The sequence below is a fragment of the Lissotriton helveticus genome, chromosome 3_1 (genome assembly GCF_964261635.1).
Source record: "Lissotriton helveticus chromosome 3_1, aLisHel1.1, whole genome shotgun sequence".
Classification (NCBI taxonomy): Eukaryota; Metazoa; Chordata; class Amphibia; order Caudata; family Salamandridae; genus Lissotriton; species Lissotriton helveticus.
Window position 1 is genome coordinate 896,036,933 of NC_136061.1, and position 21,225 is coordinate 896,058,157.

The 21,225-nt window shown below is 42.9% G+C and overlaps 1 protein-coding gene across 1 annotated transcript in view; it reads left to right on the top strand.

The window, feature by feature from the left end:
• LOC144824779 (glycoprotein endo-alpha-1,2-mannosidase-like protein) overlaps nucleotides 1-21,225 on the top strand; it is a 259,396-nt gene that overhangs the window by 186,652 nt on the left and 51,519 nt on the right. Inside the window, exon 4 of the mRNA XM_078683785.1 lies at nucleotides 18,539-18,615. Within this exon, the coding sequence (XP_078539911.1) occupies nucleotides 18,539-18,615 (77 nt within the window). The remainder of the gene's footprint in view (nucleotides 1-18,538; nucleotides 18,616-21,225) is intronic.

Below are 21,225 nucleotides of genomic sequence, written 5' to 3' on the forward strand. Positions count from 1 at the left end.
CAGAAAACCACCAATGCGCCAGCCGCTAATGCAAGTAAAAACGGGAACCCTCCAAATAAGGATGAAAAAATAGAATGGAAGAAGGCAGGGATGACTCCAAAAATCTTCTCAAAGGAAGTCACGAGACCACCGCTAACAACTTTAAAAAAATGTGCTAGGCCCGTTGTGGAGGATGCGTTAAAGATAGAACGGACCATGGCTCCGAAATGCAAAGGCAAATCAGTATTTAAAAGAGCCTGGACCTCCGTACGGGTGTTAGCAATGTGAAGCACGAAAGTTTCACGGGCCGAGCTCAAGGCCACCTCTTTCTGGGACAATAGAGCTCTTATTCTAGCCATGCCGCTGAATTCTGCTCCCAAGGTCGGTATCTGTGGCCAAATGGAAGACTCCCTATGTTCACGTGTGGGAGGATAAAGAACATTTCTGCAGCAAATAACTCGCTCACTAACTGTTACTATGAAAGCTATACCTTTAATTAAACCACAACAGTTTTCATTATTGAGCATTAAATAACTACCATTCTCTAACAATTTAAACGTGGGGATGATAGCAGGAACTGGCGTGCCCTGTAAAACGCAAGCCATATTCGGTCGGTCCTTGTTACATGAACCGTGTAACTGTATGTGTCTGCACATTAAAGAATGATCTGGCGTCTCAGTACACTCATCCCCTGTTAGATAAACTTCTTGTTCATCCTTGAAACATCTGTATGTGTATGGGAGTGACCAGACCTCATGAAGAAAACCGCTACCTAAGGGTTCAAAACGACCTATTGGCACATATTTCATACAATTTGAAAACTTATATAAAGCAAAAGGCAGTGTTATTAAACCGTGGATAAGCCACGTAGCAGTAGTGGCTTCTGCCACAGAAAAAGGTAAAGATTCCAACCTTTCAATATGGAGCATAGAAAAGGAAGCATCACGCATTGAAAGCAAGCGTTGTTTGTCTGTCAAATTAAACGGTGAAAATAAAGAGGAAACGTTCATGTATCCCCAGGGAACTTTACCCATTTTCAGAGTCTGAAGTGTCCATGCAAACTGCATGATTGACCGTAATTGATTTTGACCATGGTATAATACTGACACTTCATCATGCACAATATCAACAACAGACGACACAATATTATCTAATGTGTAAATTCTAGAGGAAAGCACGTTAATGCTATTGTCAACAACTGCAAGCACTTTCTCAAGATTCGCCTGATCAATAGCCCTAAGGCGTGAAGCGGCCTCAATCTGTGAGAGTTTCCAAATTTCATTGTAAACCCCATATAACCACCTTTTCGACCTGCCACTAGCTGGGCCTTTAATGAAATCATTCAAATCCACGTCTGCATTCAGTTTGGAAAGGTGATACTTAACCGCAGGTAAAGTTGAATGTTTCAGCCAAGCTTGACACAACTTGCCCACAGAGTAAGAGGTGACAGTATGACTCAAATCAAACCGGGGATCAGATCTAACAGTCTTAAAACCGTCAGATTTATTCAAAAATCTTTTTTGGCAAGAATCAGCACTACGGTGCCAAAGCAGCCAACCCCTGGGATTCATACTGGAAATGTTAAAGGAGGAATTAAGAAGCAGAGCCTGTATATCTTTAATGGACAATTGAGTAAAATTACTCCAATTCTCATATTCCTCCAACTCCGGGAAAGACGGGGTGTTTAACCTTTTAGATGTAGCCAATCCAAAGCATGTGGTCTGGGAAATGGTTTCATTTAAAAACAACATATGATTTGGGATGAGACATGCACGGTGCAAAGCCTCAGTGCCTCGTACCTGCCAGGCCCTTGAACCCCAAACTGATTTAAGGTCTATTGTTTCCTTCCATAACTCATAGCCCCCAGTAACTAATTGATCTAGGAAGGCCTTCGAGTACAACAATTTTGTATCGGTAAGTCTAACCTTGGACAGTGGCTGTTTGTGAAATTTAAAATAAAAGGACTCGGGATTGGACTGGTTAAAGTCAGTGAAATAAGTATACTTTTTAAGAAACGTTTCTGAACTCCCTTGTGTAGGAGCTGGGCAATGTTCCCACTGAGTAAAATTAACAGCATCCCTTCGGGAAGATGTTTTGTGTAAGAAGTGATTGCCATAATGTTGGTAACAGAACAATTCACCATAATTAGCAGATTCTAAATATAAATCCTCAGCATCAAAAGCAGCATAGTATTTCAAATCAGAAAACAAACTTTCCACAGCATTAACATCCCAATCATCAGAACGAATGTTTTGTTTCACCACATCCCCCATATTAACTCTTAGTACATTAGGAACATTAACGACTTCCGTTGGGCCATGAATCTGAAAACGAACTGCATCCCACGCGATTCCATCCAGAACAGGCCATGCTGTGATGTTAACCAAAGTCAAGTCTCTTTTTAATCTGTGTGTAGAATGTGAAGAGGAAAGTGGGGCCAATGTGCCATTTAAATGAGTAATGCAAGTTCTCTCCTCGACATAGTGTCCATTCATAATCCGAAAAAAATAAAACACAAAACCAATTGACATAAAAAGGTAAACCGAAAAAAGGACCAGCCAAATGTATATCCAAGGAGGAATCAAAAAATGTTTTTTAAACAGGCTAGCATATACCGCAATTTGAGAGGGTTTTTTCGAGGCAAGGGAAGCAGAGTCAAATGAAAATCTGGATTCCGTGGCTAAACGAGCTTGCAGGTCAGGCATGGACAAATCAGTGGGGTATGTATAGTCTGTCTCATCAAGATTAGTTCCGGGCATATTATTTAATAATGGACTGGAAACAGCAGGTAATTCGATGGCCACTTCAGGTTCAATATTAGAGGCAGTGGGCATAATTGAATTTCTCACAATGGAAGGACAGGAAACAGCCGGTGTCATGCTAAGAAGAATCGGCCACTCTGTGTATCTTGACATTGTCAATAGAAATAAACCTGTTTTCCTTACGACCTGGAAGTGGTGGTAAAATGACTGTTCTTGTGCCCTTCACTCCAAGCACTGGGACTGGAGCTCGATAGGAGGGACCAAACTCTTTCTTGTTGTCGATCTTCTCTCGAACCAGTTCTCCAACTTGGGGTAGCCAGCCAACTACCGGGATCTGCAACGCATCATCCGATGTGGAGGGCAAATGTTCCTTTGCAAGACTGTCTCTGGTCTTTTGTAGATTCTGTAAAACATTGCAATGTTCATCTGCGTCAAAGGAAGTGGCGCGAACCACAGAGTCTAGACCGTCAAGGTCAGGGACGTACATCTTGATGCCAAAGAGCATTTCGTATGGGGTCCGCCCACCCAGAGACCTTCTAGGGAGATTATTAAGAGCACGCTGCACGCCATAGAGGTGAGCCAGCCAGTTTCTGCCAGTGCCTATAACTCGGGCTGTCAAAGATTGCTTTAAATCACGGTTCATTCGTTCAACTACACTATTACCCTCAGGTCTGTAGGGTGACGAAAACTTGACTTGGACCCCCATCGAAGTCATGGCATCCTTATACGCCTTAGAGGCGAAAGCCGGACCCTGATCCGAATGGAAGGTACCACAGGCAAAAATCCCTATAAAGATACGCAAATCTCTAATGACAGTCCGTGAATCAGCGCTGCGATGTGGCCATACCCACACAAAGCGTGTGCATGAGTCAACTGCTACTAAGATGTACTTATACGCAGTATCAGATGAAAAAGGACCGCAGTGATCTAAATAAACACAGCCTAGCGGTTTATTAGAAATGTACAACTGAGTCTGTGGCGGACGCGTAGCTGTTGAAGGTTTAATCTGCTGGCATATGTCACAAAGAAGGACATAATCACGCGTCTGTTTGTACAGTCCCCGCCACCAGAAACGTTGTTGTAGCTGCGTTACAGTGGCTGAGACGCCCGCATGCGCAGACGCCACACCTTCATGAGCCGCTGTAATCAAGTCTGTTCTGCGATCCGAGTTGGGAATCAGCCGTTCCCCAACATCAGGAATTGTCACAAAAGGAACCTTTTCGGGACTTAAGTGGTATTTATACTTCGAAGGGAATCCCGCAGGATGTTTACTTCCCTTCTCAGAGGCAGCAATCGCTGCCAAGATGTCGCTATCAATCTTGGTTTTAGACCTAGTAACTGCTGCAACTAAGTATGTAGATACTGCTGATTTCGCTGCTTCATCAGCAAGCGAGTTGCCAACAGCGTGAACTCCTACGCGCTGATGACCGAGAGTATGAATCACATAAACGAGTGGCAACATAGCCTTAAGCTCTGCCACTCGAACCCAGATAATTTTATGTTTTATTGTGCTACCCTTGGAATCATGAAAATCATTTTGAATCCAAAAGAACAAGTTTTCATTGTAAGATTGGACACAGTAATAAGAATCACTTACAATTAGAGTAGTAACACTTGGATCTGCGTACTCCAAAGCTAGTAAGAGAGCACGAAGCTCTGCCAATTGTGCGGTGCAATCGCCCAGGGGCAACGTGTGTAACTCCCTGGAAATGAACTCATCATTCAACATAGCACCGACCACAATGGCGCATGCGGAAACGTAGGCATGTTTAGAGCCATGCGCAACCTGCGCCGACCCATCAGTGTAAATGATGCAATGAAAGTCCTCTAAAGGTCGCATCGCCAGAGGAGCAGGATGAACGAATTCATACTGCAAGTACTCCTGCGACCGTAAGGAAGCGTCAAAAATAAACATGACATCCGTGGATGACAATGACGCAGCCCACTGAATCCACCGAGGGTGCAAAGCCTTTGAATTTGGTACACTGGCTTTCGTGACTGCCTCCAAATGAGGACAGGGTGTTACCACTAGCATGCGTTTCCCCTGAGACAGTGCTCGTTCTTTTAGAATTGCCATCTGTACAGCAGTTAAAACTTTTTCCACTGTGGGAAACCGCATCTCAGCCGAAGTGTACAAGTGTGACTTGTAAGCGATAGGTACTGTGTCACCTTCATTAAAAGTGAGGTATGTGAAACCCACCGTCCCGGGAATTATTCTTATTACCAGGTTGGTGTGGTTATCACGAGTCAGTAAATATTTAGAAGCGAGCAGATCAGCCTGCAAGGATTGCAAAATGGCTGAATGCTCAGGCAGCCAGCATGATTTTGAGAAAGTTGGTTGTATCAAAGCATACAAAGGCTTGATACGCTGGGCATATTCCGGAATGTAAGTCCTGCAGAAATTCAAAAAGCCCAGTAAAGACTGTAATTTTTTCAGTGTTGTTGGAGCGCGCAATTGCGCGCACTTCTCTAAGAAGTGAGGAGCCAAACCTCTACCTTCATTGTTGAGCTCATAGCCCAAAAACAACACTGTGTGTTCAGCAATGTGCGATTTTGCAAAGTTAAATTTGTAACCCATGTCTGCGAAGTTGCAAACAACAGAATTTACACGACACAGATGCTCCCAAATATCGTCGTCTGTGAGATATATGTCATCCACATACGAAAAAGCATCAGGGTCGAGTGCCTCCAGAATAGAGACAATTCGAGCGGTAAATATACCAGGACTATTCTTGTAGCCCATTGGAAGACGCCGGAATTGCTTTTGGACTCCAGCGCTCGTAAAACTGGTCCATTGGGAGCTAAAGCTGTCCAATCTGTGGGCATAAAAACCATTGGATATGTCAAGCGTTGTCTTGAAACGCTTACGCACGAGACTATCCACTAGGGCAGAGCCGTGGGTATTCTGTACAGCACAGTTACGGCAATGCGAGTTTAAATGCCGGTAATCCAAAACCAAACGATATGATCCGTCAGGTTTGTTCACAGTAAAAAGGGGATTATTCATCGGTGACACACACGTTTCAATAACTCCCTGATATTCCAATTGTTCAAGGATTTCCGCGACGGAAGATTTTGCTTCACGCCGAATGGGATATTGAGGTTGAGGCTGCGGCTGAGACCGCAACGGAATTTCGTGGCAAGGCGACAATCTATCCCAACCACATTGGTTACGGTACAGAGCCGGCGCGAGAGCCCGAGCCCACTCTTCTGCAAAATGCTGCGCATGCTCTTTCGAGACAGTGTTCGCGAAACTGGGTAGGATCACCTCCTCCCCTCGCGGCGCCGCGAGCACAAAAGGTGGGGGCCAGTCAGCCTCCGAAAGTAAAATATCATATGTAGAAGACAGATTCTCCCAAAATACACCTTTAACGGTACGCTGTATGTCACCTTCAATTAACAGGACAATTTCATATAGTCTTTCAGGGGGAGCAAGTCTCGTATCCGCTGTTTCTATCACAACGTAGACATCAGTCGCTGTCACCCTCAGTAGTGGACGCAGCGCCTCTCTGACTATTGTTATCTCCGCCGCGCTGTCCAGCAAGGTCAGAGCCCACGTCAGATTCCGAAGCCGCGTTCTCACTATCTGTGGCATATCGATGCGCTGTTAAGGCTGCGACTTTCTTTTTCGCAAACTGCGGACGCCTAGGCGTAGAATCCTCCTGCTTCACTGCGCCGTCCGTCTGGCGGGACTGACCACGTCCTTGTTGGCCACCACGTCCACGTCCACCCCCTCCTCCTCCACCGGTCTTCGGGGCCGATGTGTCCTGAAAGGAACGAGGAGAGCGTTGATCAGAACCCTGAAAACGATCAGGCGATTTAATCATCGCGCGGTCGCGCAAATCATAAACTTTTTCGGGTGGCGCAGGAGCTTGTATTGCAGGAAAAGTACCCTGAGTCTGCGTTGTCTGCTTCCCCTGTGTCTGTTTTTTAGGCCAATTCTGTTTTTTGGACTTGGGCTGGACATCTGTCACTGCAGATTGTCCCTGAGGTTGTTTTTTATCCTTCACTGGAAAATATTTTAGACCTCTACTTGTGCGGCCAATTGTCTTATAAGCGGCCACCACAATCTTTGCTAACTGGCGGGGTTTGTCGGCATCGGGCAGAGCAGCCAAAGCATTCGACACCTGAAAGTTAACTGCATCTCCTTTAACATTGGAGAGAATGAGATCACTTACAATCTCAAAAGAACCACACAGGCGCATACCCAATTCAACCGCTGCCTCTGGACCGTGATCATTCTGAACACGTCTAATGATTTCAGGCAGAGCATTCATAGACGGGGTGCCGAAGCACCTCGTATAAACTGCCGCAAAAGTTTTTCCCCAGCTTTCACAGTCAGCAAGTTCAGGAGTAATATCCTTCGGTAGAGTAATCGTTAACATTCTATGTTTATCAGCAGGAGTAGAATTCGGAAAAACCGCCTCCAGTTGATCAAACTTCTCTGCTAGCCAGAATGGGAAGTCATCGTTGTCAACAGGACGCGCACCAAAAACCGAATTTACCATCACTGGATTGAGACGCATTCCGCCTCGTTCCATGGGAGCGGCCGCACCCCCCTGGGGACCACCAGGAAGATGTCGACCGATGTATTGCACTAAAGCACGAATCACGGAAATGGAAACTACATGTAGCCTGCGAATTTCTGCCAGGGTACAAGCCCCGTGATTCGGGTGCGGGGTAAAGCCACCCAACGCAGGCCAATTAGTACCTGGAATTGAGAGTGGACCTAACCTCGCAGGGGACAAAGAGTGGGGGAGGGCGCCATCAAACCAAACTCGATGCTGCCAATGATCAATAGGTATTTCCAATGCCCTGTACGGCGTATATTCAGCCGGGACATCCGAGGCGGTGTAGGAGTGGAACAAACCAGAATTAGCGTCCACAGCCGGAAACGTAACCCAAGAGTAAAACAACTCGTAAGGAAACGCCGGATCTGCACATACCACGAAAATCACAGCCATCCCATCTACTGGGACCTGGTACGTCTGAAGATGGTTGCGTACCGCTACGCGACTATGCTGTGCAATAGCCACCGCTGCCGCCATTACAGAATTGGAAACAAGAAAAAACAAAGAATACTTTGTAGCACAACTGGGTAGGAATTCAAAGAAACCGTTTAGGTAAGAATCAAGCTTGAATAAAGACCTATTTCAAAAAATAGGTAGGTTTCACCAACACCCCGTTTTCCGGAAACGGACGTGAAGGGGTTAAGGCATGAACGATAAACTACTCGAGTGTCATGATATAAGACCACCGAAACCGTTGGGCGCCATGCTGCAGGGTTTCTGTACTCACACAGAACTGTGCACAGAGGAGTGGAACCTCGGCAAATTAGGGTGTCCCAAAACTTACCTTAGCAACCAACTCACCCCTTACCGAGCTAGCTACAGTGTCTCATTGGACATATCAAACTCCCAATGTTTAGACAAACCAGAACATGAACTTACAGTACCTCAGGGTACGTGGGACTCATGAACACTCTTTCGTTATATTATCATTACAAACCAGAACATGGAGTAAAGAAGACACATGTGCATTTGAAATGTTTATTTACTAATGCCGTCTTCTCAGGCGCAGTATCTTAGATAATACAAGTATACTTATTATCAGTATCAAAATTATCAGCATAGTTACTAAGACATAAAAAGAGAATGGTGACAGCATGTTAACATGCTGTAATGAATAAGAGTTAACAACACTTATATCTCACCCTCCCTAACACATATATTATATTATTAGCTAAGAAGGTCTCTTTGGGTTGTTTTAGGGCGGGCCCATACCTTAGTGTCCTAGCATGAAGGAATCACATCAGCATACACCAGCTCTCTCTGCATGTGCACCGCATCAAGTGTGTTAACAATTCTCGTGCAAAGCAATATCAATCCCGCCTCAAGCCCAAGTTGGCAAAGGCTACACTTGTGTTATGACTATGAAGGCGTGGAGATCAGACCTCATAACAATTCCATATCGTGTTGCTCCTGAAACTTCAGCACTCTCCGTGCAGACATGGTTTATTAAACAAAACTGATATCAGAGCAATAACATATTATTCTCACATACACCACGGCAAACCACTAGGTTGAAAGCTAAGTCAACAATTAAGGGTCGTGTGCAGAAGTAGCAAGAAAGGAAAAATGGCGTTTAAATCTCAAATGTACCTATGCTAACTTAACACGATATAAGGATATATAGGAGCTATACAACAACCCGCTACACACAAACCCCGCTGTGTCATACACACGCCCTACCCCCACGTGCACTGCACATCCCTGCCCACAGAGTGCATAATCTGGGCCATGCATGAGAATTCGAGTGAGGGTGAACGGGGGAGGGAATTTTGAGCAGTCAGTGAGCATTGGGGAGAGTGTTCTGGGGCAGCAGCTGCCAAACTGCAGAGGAGAGTGCTCTGAGTGAGAGACCGGAGTGATGCAAGCGTGGGGCGACTGCTCTTCTCAGCTCACATTGAATGCAAGAGTCCTCCGAGCGGGGAGTGAGCCCTTGGAGAAGAGTGCTGCCTGTAGAGAGTGAGGGTTTGGAGGATCCGATGTTATCAGGGCTCTGAGAGGACAGTTTTGTGAACTGCCATAGAGTCAGTGGTTTGGGCAAGAGAGAGTGAGGACTCAGACAGCGAGTGTGTGTTCTAAGCGCAGTGGTAATAAAATAAACCCAGCGCGGTGTCCCTGAAGCGGGCGCCGCGCTCGGTATTAAATAAAAAAAATAATAAACTGAGCGCGGTGTACCTTTTAGCGGGAGCCGCGGTCAGTATTAAAGTTGGAAATAAAAAAGAAAGAGTGCCGCGTCCATGAAGCGGGTGCCACGCTCAACATGGAAATACACAAAATAAAGCAGCCGCCATTGTCCCCATCATTATCATTCACAAACAAATAGTCTTCACTCACTAGGTAAAGCAGTCTGAGTAACGTGCAAAGTAAAAGGTCCAGTCCTTAAGGGCGGTAACAAATGGTGACAAGGCGGTAACAAGGCGGGACTAACAAGCCTTATAATGAATCGGAAACTAGCATTTACCAAGGACAATGGCACCAGCCAATTAAAAATATGGGAGGAAACTGGGCTTCTACAGCATACTCGACTACAGCATGCCTCGCATAGCGAGTAGCGCATGTGCTAGGCTTGATCTAAGAACAAAATGACAAGGAGAGCAAGATAAGCAGTCATTTTGAAGTCAGGTGGTTAAAATCTGTAAGGTAGGTGGTCATCCTGGGTCCTGGCAGCTGCTGCAAGCGGTCTGGGGAGAGGCAGGGTCCACAGAATTGGGTCACACCAAATACTCCGGCTACAAACCGTGAAACACTATGGCCAAAGCCAAAAATAAGGAAAAAGAAAACGAAGTTAACCTAAATATATTTGCACCAGACACCTTCATATACAGGGATTCATAACAGAGACAAGACCTACATGGGGCCAGTATCGCATCTGATTGACTCAGAGTTGGCTGCACCAAGGAAGAGAGAGAACATAATTTCAACGGTAGAGAGTAAGATGGTTGGCATTGAGAGCAACCTGGAAAATATCAACAGGCAGTAAGTATGCGATGCTTCTAGTGTTTCCACCAAAGATAAACTAACGGTGGAAATCTTGAAGAGGAACACATCAATTAGAACTGAGAAACTGTAGATACTATAGAGTAAAATTCCAATAGTGTACTGGGGCGTGACATAGGGCGTTGAAAGACAGGACTAAATTATCTGTGTAATACTTTAGATGACAGAAACATTCAAATTAGATAATGAAGAAAGGCTGCATACAGGTCGGCAAGGATGTGGCCAACCTCATCCTTTAGAGTGATTGATTCAAGAGACAAGGCCAGGCTCATGGCTGCAACAATGAGTCCTGTGGCCAGGTGAGCTCCAGGACCCACATCATAGCTCTGGCACCAGCTCCCCTTTCCCACTCTCCGGCCTTCGTCTTAGTCACCACATGCTACCTCGCGGCCGCGGGGCATACTGGTCTATGTTGGAAGGAGCAAATGCTCTGCTGCCATCTCTCCACAATATTTGCAATAATCATTTTCTTTACATCCTTGTTTGTAAGTAGTCTCACAAACCTATGAACCTAATCAATATCACCCCAAGTCCTATAGTTCAATTATATACTTTGAGGGCTGTGATTACAGCACAGCCATTTAAGACAATTAAATGCCTGGCAAGAATGACGCAGTTGACTAATAGCAGTCTGATACCATCGTTCTTAACGTGGACTGCCTCACTGTTCTTTGGGTCTGTATTGTTAAATGTATCTGTACAACAATCACATTTGTTCTGCGAAATCTACAATATGTCAAGTATCTGGACAAAACAATCACTTTACTAGGTATTTATCTTTTGTGGTGCATTACATTTAATGCATTTTGAAAGTATCTCGTAGCTCTTCTATCTTGCACATAGATAGATGCTAAAAGTGCTGATGTGCAGTAGGCGTCAGTGAAGTTAAGAACCTCTGGCATTAGATAATGTGCTTTTTTGAATGATGTGAGATACTGATTGTTGACAACCTCGCCTCTGAACAGCTTCCTATCTCGTTGAATGCAGCCTCTAAATAAGAGCTTCATTGGCAGGCGGCTACGATCACGTTGCTGCCTCACTTTGAAAAATATGGACACTTTTTTGTTATAATTATTTCTGGTAATCTCACTGCTTAGGATAGTGTTGTAGTAAAGTGCTATATGTGCACGGCACAATAGCAAAGCACTGAATCGGTCACTAATGTTCTACTTCAGACTGAAATATTTAATCCTTGTATTCTCCAGCACAGTTTCGATTTAAAATGTGTGAAAAGAAAGAAGGAAACAAAGAAAGAAAGAAGTGTACAGATCATAATATGTCATTAGGGTCAGGGGAAAACAATATATGTACCTTAAAGAATACCACAAACAGGATTGTCCCATCCCAAAGCTATCAACGTTTAACATCGTGTTGACACATTCAGTGGCCCAGCGTAAATTCCATAACATCTTTTCATTCATAAATGGTGCCCAGCAAACACCCCTTAAATCTGAATTTCTAACACAAAAAAACTTAGCGACCAACTAGCCAAACATCATCATTTTCACGGAAAATGTGCCATCTATCTTCATTGTACTATACAAAAACTCTAAAATATTCTGTCTGAAGTAGCATACATTGTGCATATGTGATGTTGCAAAATCACAAGCAGTTCCTAATATTCTGAACAATATTAAACCTGCATAGCAGACCATTCATCTTCTAGCTTCAGCCATTAATGGTCTTACAGGCATTAATTGCTGGACCTACCATGCTGTAGTAAGTAGAGTCCCATATTGTAAGGGACTTTCCACATTTGATATTCTGGGTACTATTCACTGGCCATTCTGCAAGCAGCACTTTGGCCTTTGTTCGCAAAAGTAAATTCAGTTGTAAACAAGTGCAAACTTTGTTTTTGGGATACATGGTAGGGCATACCCGCCCTTATTGTTGAAGACCTGGACTTATTTTTCATCAATAGATTTTGCCTCAGCACAAGACAGAAAAGTAGAAAAGGGAGAAAGAAAGAGGAAGTGGAAGACAGGAATACAGTGACAAAGGAAAAAAGCGCGGATAACAAACAATTGCACGAGTGAGATAAAGAGAAGTGTAGGGGGTTGGTGGAAAGAAGCATGAGGTTGAATCAAAACTAGGCAGTCTTGGTCTTTGGCAGCCCTTTGGCATGTTTCAGTCACGGACAGGGTCATTAGAAAAACCTTGAGACTCTCCAATTAGTAATATTATTATTATTATTAGGCTACTTTTAGCACAGCTTACACTGAAGACCATTTCATCTGGAACTGGTGATCCAGAATGGACATTTACTGAAATGCATTTGACTGGATGAATATTTTACCTTATAACTTTAAAGAATTTTTAAAAATTAATTTTTTGAATGAAAATCGGGCATTGTAAAATTGTCATTGGTTGGGATTTGCTGAACAGAACTATCTTAGTCCTCACCCTGTGCCACGACGCTCTATGTCACTGAATCAGCAACTCCCTTGTGTGACAAAATTGAATTGAGTCCTATAAAACATAACTGTCAACAAAGCAAATTAATTTTTTTTAAAAAGAAAAACGATTCACAGATATTAATCCAGCAGAAAATACTACTCATATTTACTATTTGACTAATTATTAGTACAATTACCTAGTCCTAACGGCAGTCTTGGTCAAATTAAAATAGTATTGGTCTGAACTTTCAGTTTTTTATCTGGTAGGAAAGTTCACTGGTTAATTAGGTCTGATGCCACTTGTTTGAGGTTCAGGCGGTTGACTCACCATTTCATATTTTAGAGGTTAATACAATGAGTATAATATTGTTGTGTAAAAGAACATCTGTTATTTGCAGTGCCCGAAATCAAAACTGTTAGACATGTGGTGTAAGAAAGCATGTTAATAGTATTGCTATTAACTAATGCAATAACTCTTTGCAACCAGCATAGCACCACCTTAATTTAAGATCACCAGAGCTACCATACCCCTTATTAAGTGAGGTTCGCTCAAAGCTGATATCTTCAAGGAATGCGTGAGATCTGTGTAGCAAATATCAAACTAAGGTGGGTGTTTAGTACTCGTTATAGGTCCACATGTGAGCAGTGCGGCCTCAGATTGTATACATCAGCAAAAGCATCTTATATTGTCTACCAATGACCAACGGAGAGCATCAAACCCGCTCTGGCAGGTGAGCAGGTAATTCAGAATCAATGCTCTTTCCATCCTGTACCTCTCTGAAAGTCTTACATGTCATGAAGATTGATTTGAGGGAACTGTATTTATTTTTAAAATGTAGAAAGTGCTCTGCCACCCAAGCGGTATCCTGGCGCTGGCCAAATAACCAAGAAAAGAGAGACACAGAAATATCGAAAGGCCCTAAAAAGAAAACAGTGAGGAATGATTGCGAGCAGAGACTTGACCAAGGTCTTAAGCTGGTTTGTTGTGCATTGTAGATAGGCTGATGTAGAACGGAGAGCTCTGTTAGGAGTATATTCTTTAAGGTACAGAGCTAGAATATAGATGTATAAATATCGATATACATAAATATCGATGTAAAAATATTGTGGGTCATAATATTGATTACAAACATATCGAAGTGTTAAATATCGTTTACAAAAGTATAGTTGTTAAAATATTTATTTATTATTAATGTTATGTATTTTAATGTTTTGTATGAGAATTGTTTATTTTTATTATATGTGTTTACATTTTAGTAGTTAATATATTTTTTTTAAATACAATTTGTGTTTTTAGTTTTGTAGCGGTTTGTGGGTTTATAGGGGAATAGGGTGGGAAGTCATTTAATTGTATAGATTTTATTTATCATTTATAGTAGTGAATAAATATTTTAAATAGAATTTTGCGTTTTTAGTTCCGTAGCGCGTTGTGGGTTTATAGGGGAATAGGTTGGGAAGTCATTTAATTATATGAAATGTATTGAATAATGTATATTTATTCATAATTGTATAATTGTGTTGTTATTTAGTTAAATGTGTACATTAATTAATAGTTGCATGCTGATTTGTTAATTAGTTTAAATTAATTAATTATTAATTGAATATGGTAATTGTTTAATTAATTGTAGGTGTGTGTTGTGATGTTTATAGTTGTAAATGGTGAGAAGGGTGGGAAGTTATTTTTTTTTAAGAATTATTAATTATTTGTTAATTAATTTGTATTAATTAATTAGTAATTATTGTAAGTGTGTAATTAATTTTAGGTGTGTGTTGTGGATGTTATAGTGGTAAACAATGTGTAATTATTGAATGTTTATTTTTTTTATGGAAATTAAATTTAATAAAAATGTTGTGTTTTTTTATTGGTGTGGTATCCAGCACTTTCCCTACTGTTGCACTCACTGAAGTGGGAATAGTAATTTTTACCCCTCCGCTATCCAACACTTTCCTTGATTTTCACTCACTGGAGTGGGAACAGTAATTTTTACCCCTCCGCTATCCAACACTTTCCCTACTGTTGCACTCACTGGAGTGGGATCATAATTTTTACCCCTCCGCTATCCAACACTTTCCCTGATTTGCACTCACCGGAGTGGGAATAGTAATTTTTACCCCTCCGCTATCCAACACTTTCCCTACTGTTGCACTCACTGGAGTGGGAATAGTAATTTTTGCCCCTCGGCTATCCAACACGTTCCCTACTATTGGACTCACTGGAGTGGGAATAGTAATTTTTACCCCTCCGTTATCCAACACTTTCCCTGATTTGCACTCACTGGAGTGGGAATAGTAATTTTTAACCCTCCGCTATGCAACACTTTCCCTACTGTTGCATTCACTGGAGTGGGAATAGTAATTTTTACCCCTCCGCTATCCAACACTCTCCCTACTGTTGCACTCACTGGAGTGGGAATAGTAATATTTACCCCTCCGCTATGCAACACTTTCCCTACTGTTGCATTAAAGGGAGTAGGAATAGCAATTTTTACCCCACCGCTATTTAACACTTTCCCTGATTTTCACTCACTGGAGTGGGAATAGTAATTTTTACCCCTCCGCTATCCAACACTTTCCCTACTGTTGCTCTCACTGGAGTAGGAATATTAATTGTTACCCCTCCGCTATCCAACACTTTCCCTACTGTTGCAGTCACTGGAATGGGAATAGTAAATTTTACCCCTCCGCTATCCAACACTTTTCCTACTGTTTCACTCACTGTAATGTAATGTAAAAAAGATGTATAAAGCGCAACTAACGCCCAACGGTTTCTTGGCGCTAAAGCATAAGGAGACAGACATTCCGTAGGGCGTTAATTGTAGGCATTACAAAACAGGTGGGTTTTAAGAAGGGATCTAAAACGGGTATAAGGAAAGGCAAGTCTTAGGCCTAAAGGGAGTGCGTTCCAAAGAAGCGGGCCAAGAAATGAGAACCTCAGTCCTCCCTGTTTTTTGCGTTTAAAGGTCGGGACCTGAAGTAAGGCCAGATGGGAGGAACGGAGATTGCGGGAGGGGACGTATGGGTGCAGTAGTGAAGAAATAAAAGAAGGGCCTATACTAGCAAGGTACTTAAAAAGAATGCAACCTCACTGGAGTGGGAACAGTAATTTTTACCCCTCCTCTGTGCAACACTTTCCCTACTGTTGAATTCACTGAAGTGGGAATAGTAATATTTACCCCTCCGCTATCCAACACTTTCCCTGATTTTCACTCACTGGAGTGGGAATAGTAATTTTTACCCCTCTGCAATCCAACACTTTCCCTACTGTTTTTCCCACCGGAGTGGGAATATTAATTTTTACCCCTCCGCTATCCGACACTTTCCCTACTGTTGCACTCACTGAAGTGGGAATAGTAATTTTTACCCCTTCGCTATCCAATATTTTCCCTGTTATTGTAATTATTGTGTTTTGAAATGTATTTTTTATATTTTTTATAATCGTTTTAAAAAGTTTATAAATTAAATAAAGATAATAGTTAATAAAATGTATTTAAGGAAATATATGTATGTATATGTACGCATTTTTGTGTTTATCTTTTCTAAATTAAGTTTTGTGTTATATTTAGTTAAAATATATATTAAATGTAATTAATTTTATTAAAAATATTAATATTATTTAATATATTTTGTATAAGCTCTATGTAATTTTAAGTCGATATTTTTTACATCTATATTTTTTACTTAAATATTTTTAATTCGATATTATTGTACTTACCTGTTTAAGTGTAGGGAGTCAATATTTTTGTATTCGATATTTTTACATCGATATTTTTGTAAACTATATTCTTTACCTCGATATTTAAACATGGAACCATCTTTTAACCCTCTTGCGCAAAATAATGCACAAAAGTATTTTTTTTAAATACAAAGACAGAGAGTAGCTAAATTTATTGAAATTTCATAAGGTATACATCACAATTGCGATAAAAAAACAAAACGGACCATCACACTACCGCATTCATCATCCAGGTGATAAAAGAATACAATAACATAGACTTTGCATAGGTACACATGTTACAGCAAAGGAGAAAGGAGGACATAGTTAATCAATATCCTTAAATAGTAGGAGTTTTACTTAAATAGTCTGTGAAATACTTCCAATAATCTTTCGGCCTGAAGCGGGCAGGTAATTCTTCTTCGTATGTACGCAGTGTGTCTTGACAATGGGACATATCACAGATCCATTGTTTGGTAGTGGGCACATTCTTGCTTTCCCAGCACATGAAGATTCAACGTTTCGCTAGCAACAATGCTACCATACAAAACTTTCGTTTCAGAGCCCGGACATCGTTTAAGAGCCCCAGTAGACAGACTCGAATGCTGCAGTCAAGTTCAATCCCCACCATTTCTGCCAAGAGTGATGTGACCTCCTCCCAATATGTGCGTATTTTCAAACAATGCCATGCCAGGTGAATGAAATCTGCCTGGTCTAAACCACATCGCGTACATCTCGCCTCTGATCTTAGACCATATTTATGAAGCTTCACCGGTGTGTAATATGCTTGATGCAAATATTTAAAGTGAATAATTCTTAAGTTGACATTAGGTGTTAGAATTTGGATCAGGGTGCAAGTGGTCTTCCAGTCTGCCTCTGTGAGTGGGATGTCTAATACAGCATTCCATCTTTCCATGGCTTTGGAGGTGTTGTGATTTATTTCATTCTGCGCTACTATGTATAGACGGGAGACTAAATGTGTGGTGTTTGGAGAGGTCAATATAAGCTGCAAAGTGTCTAATTGTGTTGGCTCATTTGGATAGTTGGGATATAACTTTTTGATTGCTCCCTGTAATCTGTGGTAGGTGAAACGGAACAACACTGTCTGATTCTGTATCTACGATAGGTCCTGTGTTGTTTTGAGTATCCCGTTATTGTATAGGTCACCTACTGTATCCATTCCCACCTGGCATAGCAGTTCCATACCCACCTCCTCCCTGGTAACAGATATTTCAGGGTGGTGATGCAGTGGAAGGGCTGGAGCATAGAGGGGCAGCTTATGTGCTAGTTGGCCTAGTCGACGCCACGCCGCATTGGTAGCATCAATGGTGTTAATATCTTTGTCGTGTAAGGGCGGCCGGCTATGTGTAATAATTGAATGATTATATTTAATATATGTGCATGCTTTTAAAAAAATCGACATAGAGACGTCCATACTTAAAGACTTATTTAGGTTGAGCATCTCTCTATACTTACGATAGAGATAATAAGAAAAGAAAAAAGGATAGGTATTAGGAAAGGCTGAGGAAGAAAAAAGATTATAAGAGAACAGAGTGAAAGAATATGCAACCGGTACATTAGCAAAATATGTTGGTCATGTATCAAACTTCAGATTGTTGTGAAAGAATCAGATGTTTCCCATGAAGTTACTTCTCGTGCAAAGGTCAACTTTGACAGAGGCCACAAGAGAAAAGGAGACAACAGAAAATGCATTGAGGTCTGTGGGAATGGAGCACATTTGCAAGGTTGTTATTGGAGGTAATACTTACTGCTCTATTGATGAATTGTCTCCCTGGAGGTCCTCTAGTAGGGCTGCACCCATTGTTCTTGACCTACCAATAGCAGCCTTTTATACGGAGTGGTTGCTATGACAGCACCTAAGATAGACCTTGATTGGTGAATGGGAATGTGGGTGGTGCTTTTTGTAAACCTTTGAGCATGGCTGGTCTACATTAAGAAAGTACCTATTTGTTGATATGCCGATTTTAAATGATACCCCTGTAAGAAGTCATAATGCTTTCAAGCACGCATATAGCAAGTGGGATCATACACAATGCACCACATTTTTGTAAATAATAAAGGTATGTTTCCTATACTCATATCTCAATCTCTTTTCTTTTGAAGGTTGCTTTCCACATACAGCCGTATAAGGGGCGAAATGATAACACCGTGCACGATAACATCAAGTACATCATTGATAAGTAAGTCTTCTTCTGGTAAATAACCAATATTGTGTCTTACATGAGAAGTGCTATCTGAATTTTCACTCTTGTCTATAGTTCATATTTCCAACTTAGGGGCCGATTATGATCGCGGACGGACTTGAGTCCGTCCGCGATCACCGAGGATGAGGGAACGTCCGAATGGGCTGCGGCGTTCCCTCCTGTGCTATTAGGATGTGACCGCCACCCTGGCGGTCACATCCTCTATTTTTAACATTGCGGCGGGTGTAGCTTCAAGCTGCACCCGCAGCAATGTTAAAAATGCACGCATTGCATTTGTATGTAGGAAGTGGCAGGCACCGCGCGGTGCCTTCCGCTTTCTGCATACAAATGCAGGGGGGTACCATAGGTACCCCCCATGTGCACCCCCAACCCCCCCTTCACCTAGGGGGCCCGCAACGGGCCCCTGCAGTGAAGATCCGTATGCTTTTCAACGGCGGTAAACCCGCCGCGGAAAAGCATATCTTGGCAGCAATCCTAATATGGCGGACGGTGTCTGAGAGACACCGCCACCATATTAGAGCTTTTCCGCCGCGGTTGTAAGCCAACCGCGGCGGAAAAGCGGCGGACGGAAACCAGGACCCACCAGCCATCCTAATGTGGCGGTGGGTCTTTGGTGGGTCCGCTGCGGTTTTTCCGCATCCTCCAGGCCGGCGGTGGCTTCCGCCGGCCCGGAGGATGCGGAAATTCCGCAATCATAATAGGCCCCTATATGTTGACCTACAAATTGTAAATAAAAACTGATATGGTGTAACTTGCTGTTGATATTTTATTTTGTACTGGTGCTACAAATCCAAATCTAACACAATCTGGCATATTTCTAACTTTTTCTCAGCATTTCTGCTAGCAACAGTTGAAACATGAAGTGACAATAAAGAAGGGTAGGAAGTTCAAGCTGTAATTCAATTGAAATAGCAAAGGTGCAAATTAAAAAGATTACATTTATTTACCTAAGGTCTACAACTTACTAACACCTTTCACGTCGTATCTTCACAGCTCTATTTAAAAATGCTTAAAAATTAATCATACCATGTATGATGTTTCTCATTTACAATTCTTGTTTCCAGTCTGATAGCATGCTGGCTGTGGATGTGCCGAGATCTACCTTAGATGGTTGGGGAGCTTGTCGGTTATGTAGATGAGGCTGCATGTTGTGATGGCTTTGTAACAAGTGCAGCTGGTTTTGAAGATGGTGCCGGACTGTAAGAAATGCCAGTGGAGTTTCATCGGGATGGGGGTGATGTGATCATATTTCCTTGGGCCCAGATGCTGTGGATGTAAGATGCTCCTAAGTATGGTAACTGCGAGGTCTGGGGGACCATGGATTATGGATTTTCAAACATATAGATTCAAAAGTAAGAGAGAAGTTTTGCAGCGTGAATCTTTCTGGATTCACTATGCTGTGCATATTCCGCAATCTGGTGGTTGGGTCCGGAATCGTAGTCTTTTTTCTCTTTTTTTTGTCGTAGCCCAGGTGGGCGTCGACGTCCCACCATTTGGTGTCCTTTCGGTGACGTCGGCGTGCTTCCGGCGGAAGCTACCACTCTTGGGCGCCATCTTCAGATTCTTTTTTCCGCCGTTGGGTCTGGATCGTCGCGTGAAGCTCCAGAAGTTTTGGAGGAGGAAAGAAGAAAATACAGCAGAAATTCACAGGTGAAGACCTAAGAACATCGACAGAAGAGGACCTTTAGTGAGGAGACGACAAAGAAAGGAGAGAACTTCGAAATCTTCGACCTCCTTGAAGGAATGCGCTCACAGGGGGCCCCCTGAGCGCAGGGATGTACAAGACGCCGTTTAAATTCTGCAAGAACTGCCACCACAAGTTAGCACAGAAGGACCAGCACCCAGTCTGCAACCTCTGCCTGCCAATTGACCACGAAAGCAGAGACTGCAACGCCTGCTCCGTCTTCAAGCCGAAGACACTCCGAATTCGAGAAGGACAGAGGACGGCTCACCACACGATGCAGGGCAAGGGCCAAGCCCCGACGCTCTATGAACTTGGCCTCTCCACCGACGATGAGGACAACATCGCCGAAGGACCAGATGACTTCACGGTCGCTGAGACCGATAAGAGTACGCCTGATAAGGCAGGAGAGTCTACGACCCCGAAAACTTCCACAGGGCCTCGAAAACCTGAGGCAGACTCCCGAAAGTCAGAGCACAGAGCCTCGAAAGGAGCACCGGCGCCGAATAAATCGACGACCGAAGCTGCATCCTCCGAAAAAGAGCCCAGCGGATCCTCCGAGAAGGACTCCCGGAGGCAGAAGACCAGCGAAAAGCAAAGGTCATCGAAGCAAGCCCCTGAAAAAGGGCCTTCGACTTCGACTTCGACGTAGAAAGAAAAAGAGCCGAAGAAAGCTTCGACGTCGACGACGACGCCGAAAAGGGCGGCCGAAACACTCGACGACGATCAGGCCGCAGAAATGCAGAGAAAAAAGAGAAGGCTCGAGGCCGAAATGGAGAACATCCTTCAGAGAAAGAAGGACTTCGAGGAAAAAATGAAAAGTTACAAGATTCCCCCGAAGCCGGCACCGACCGTCGCTGAGGTACAGCAGATCGAAGAGTTCGACATCGAAGAGCTGCCGAAAA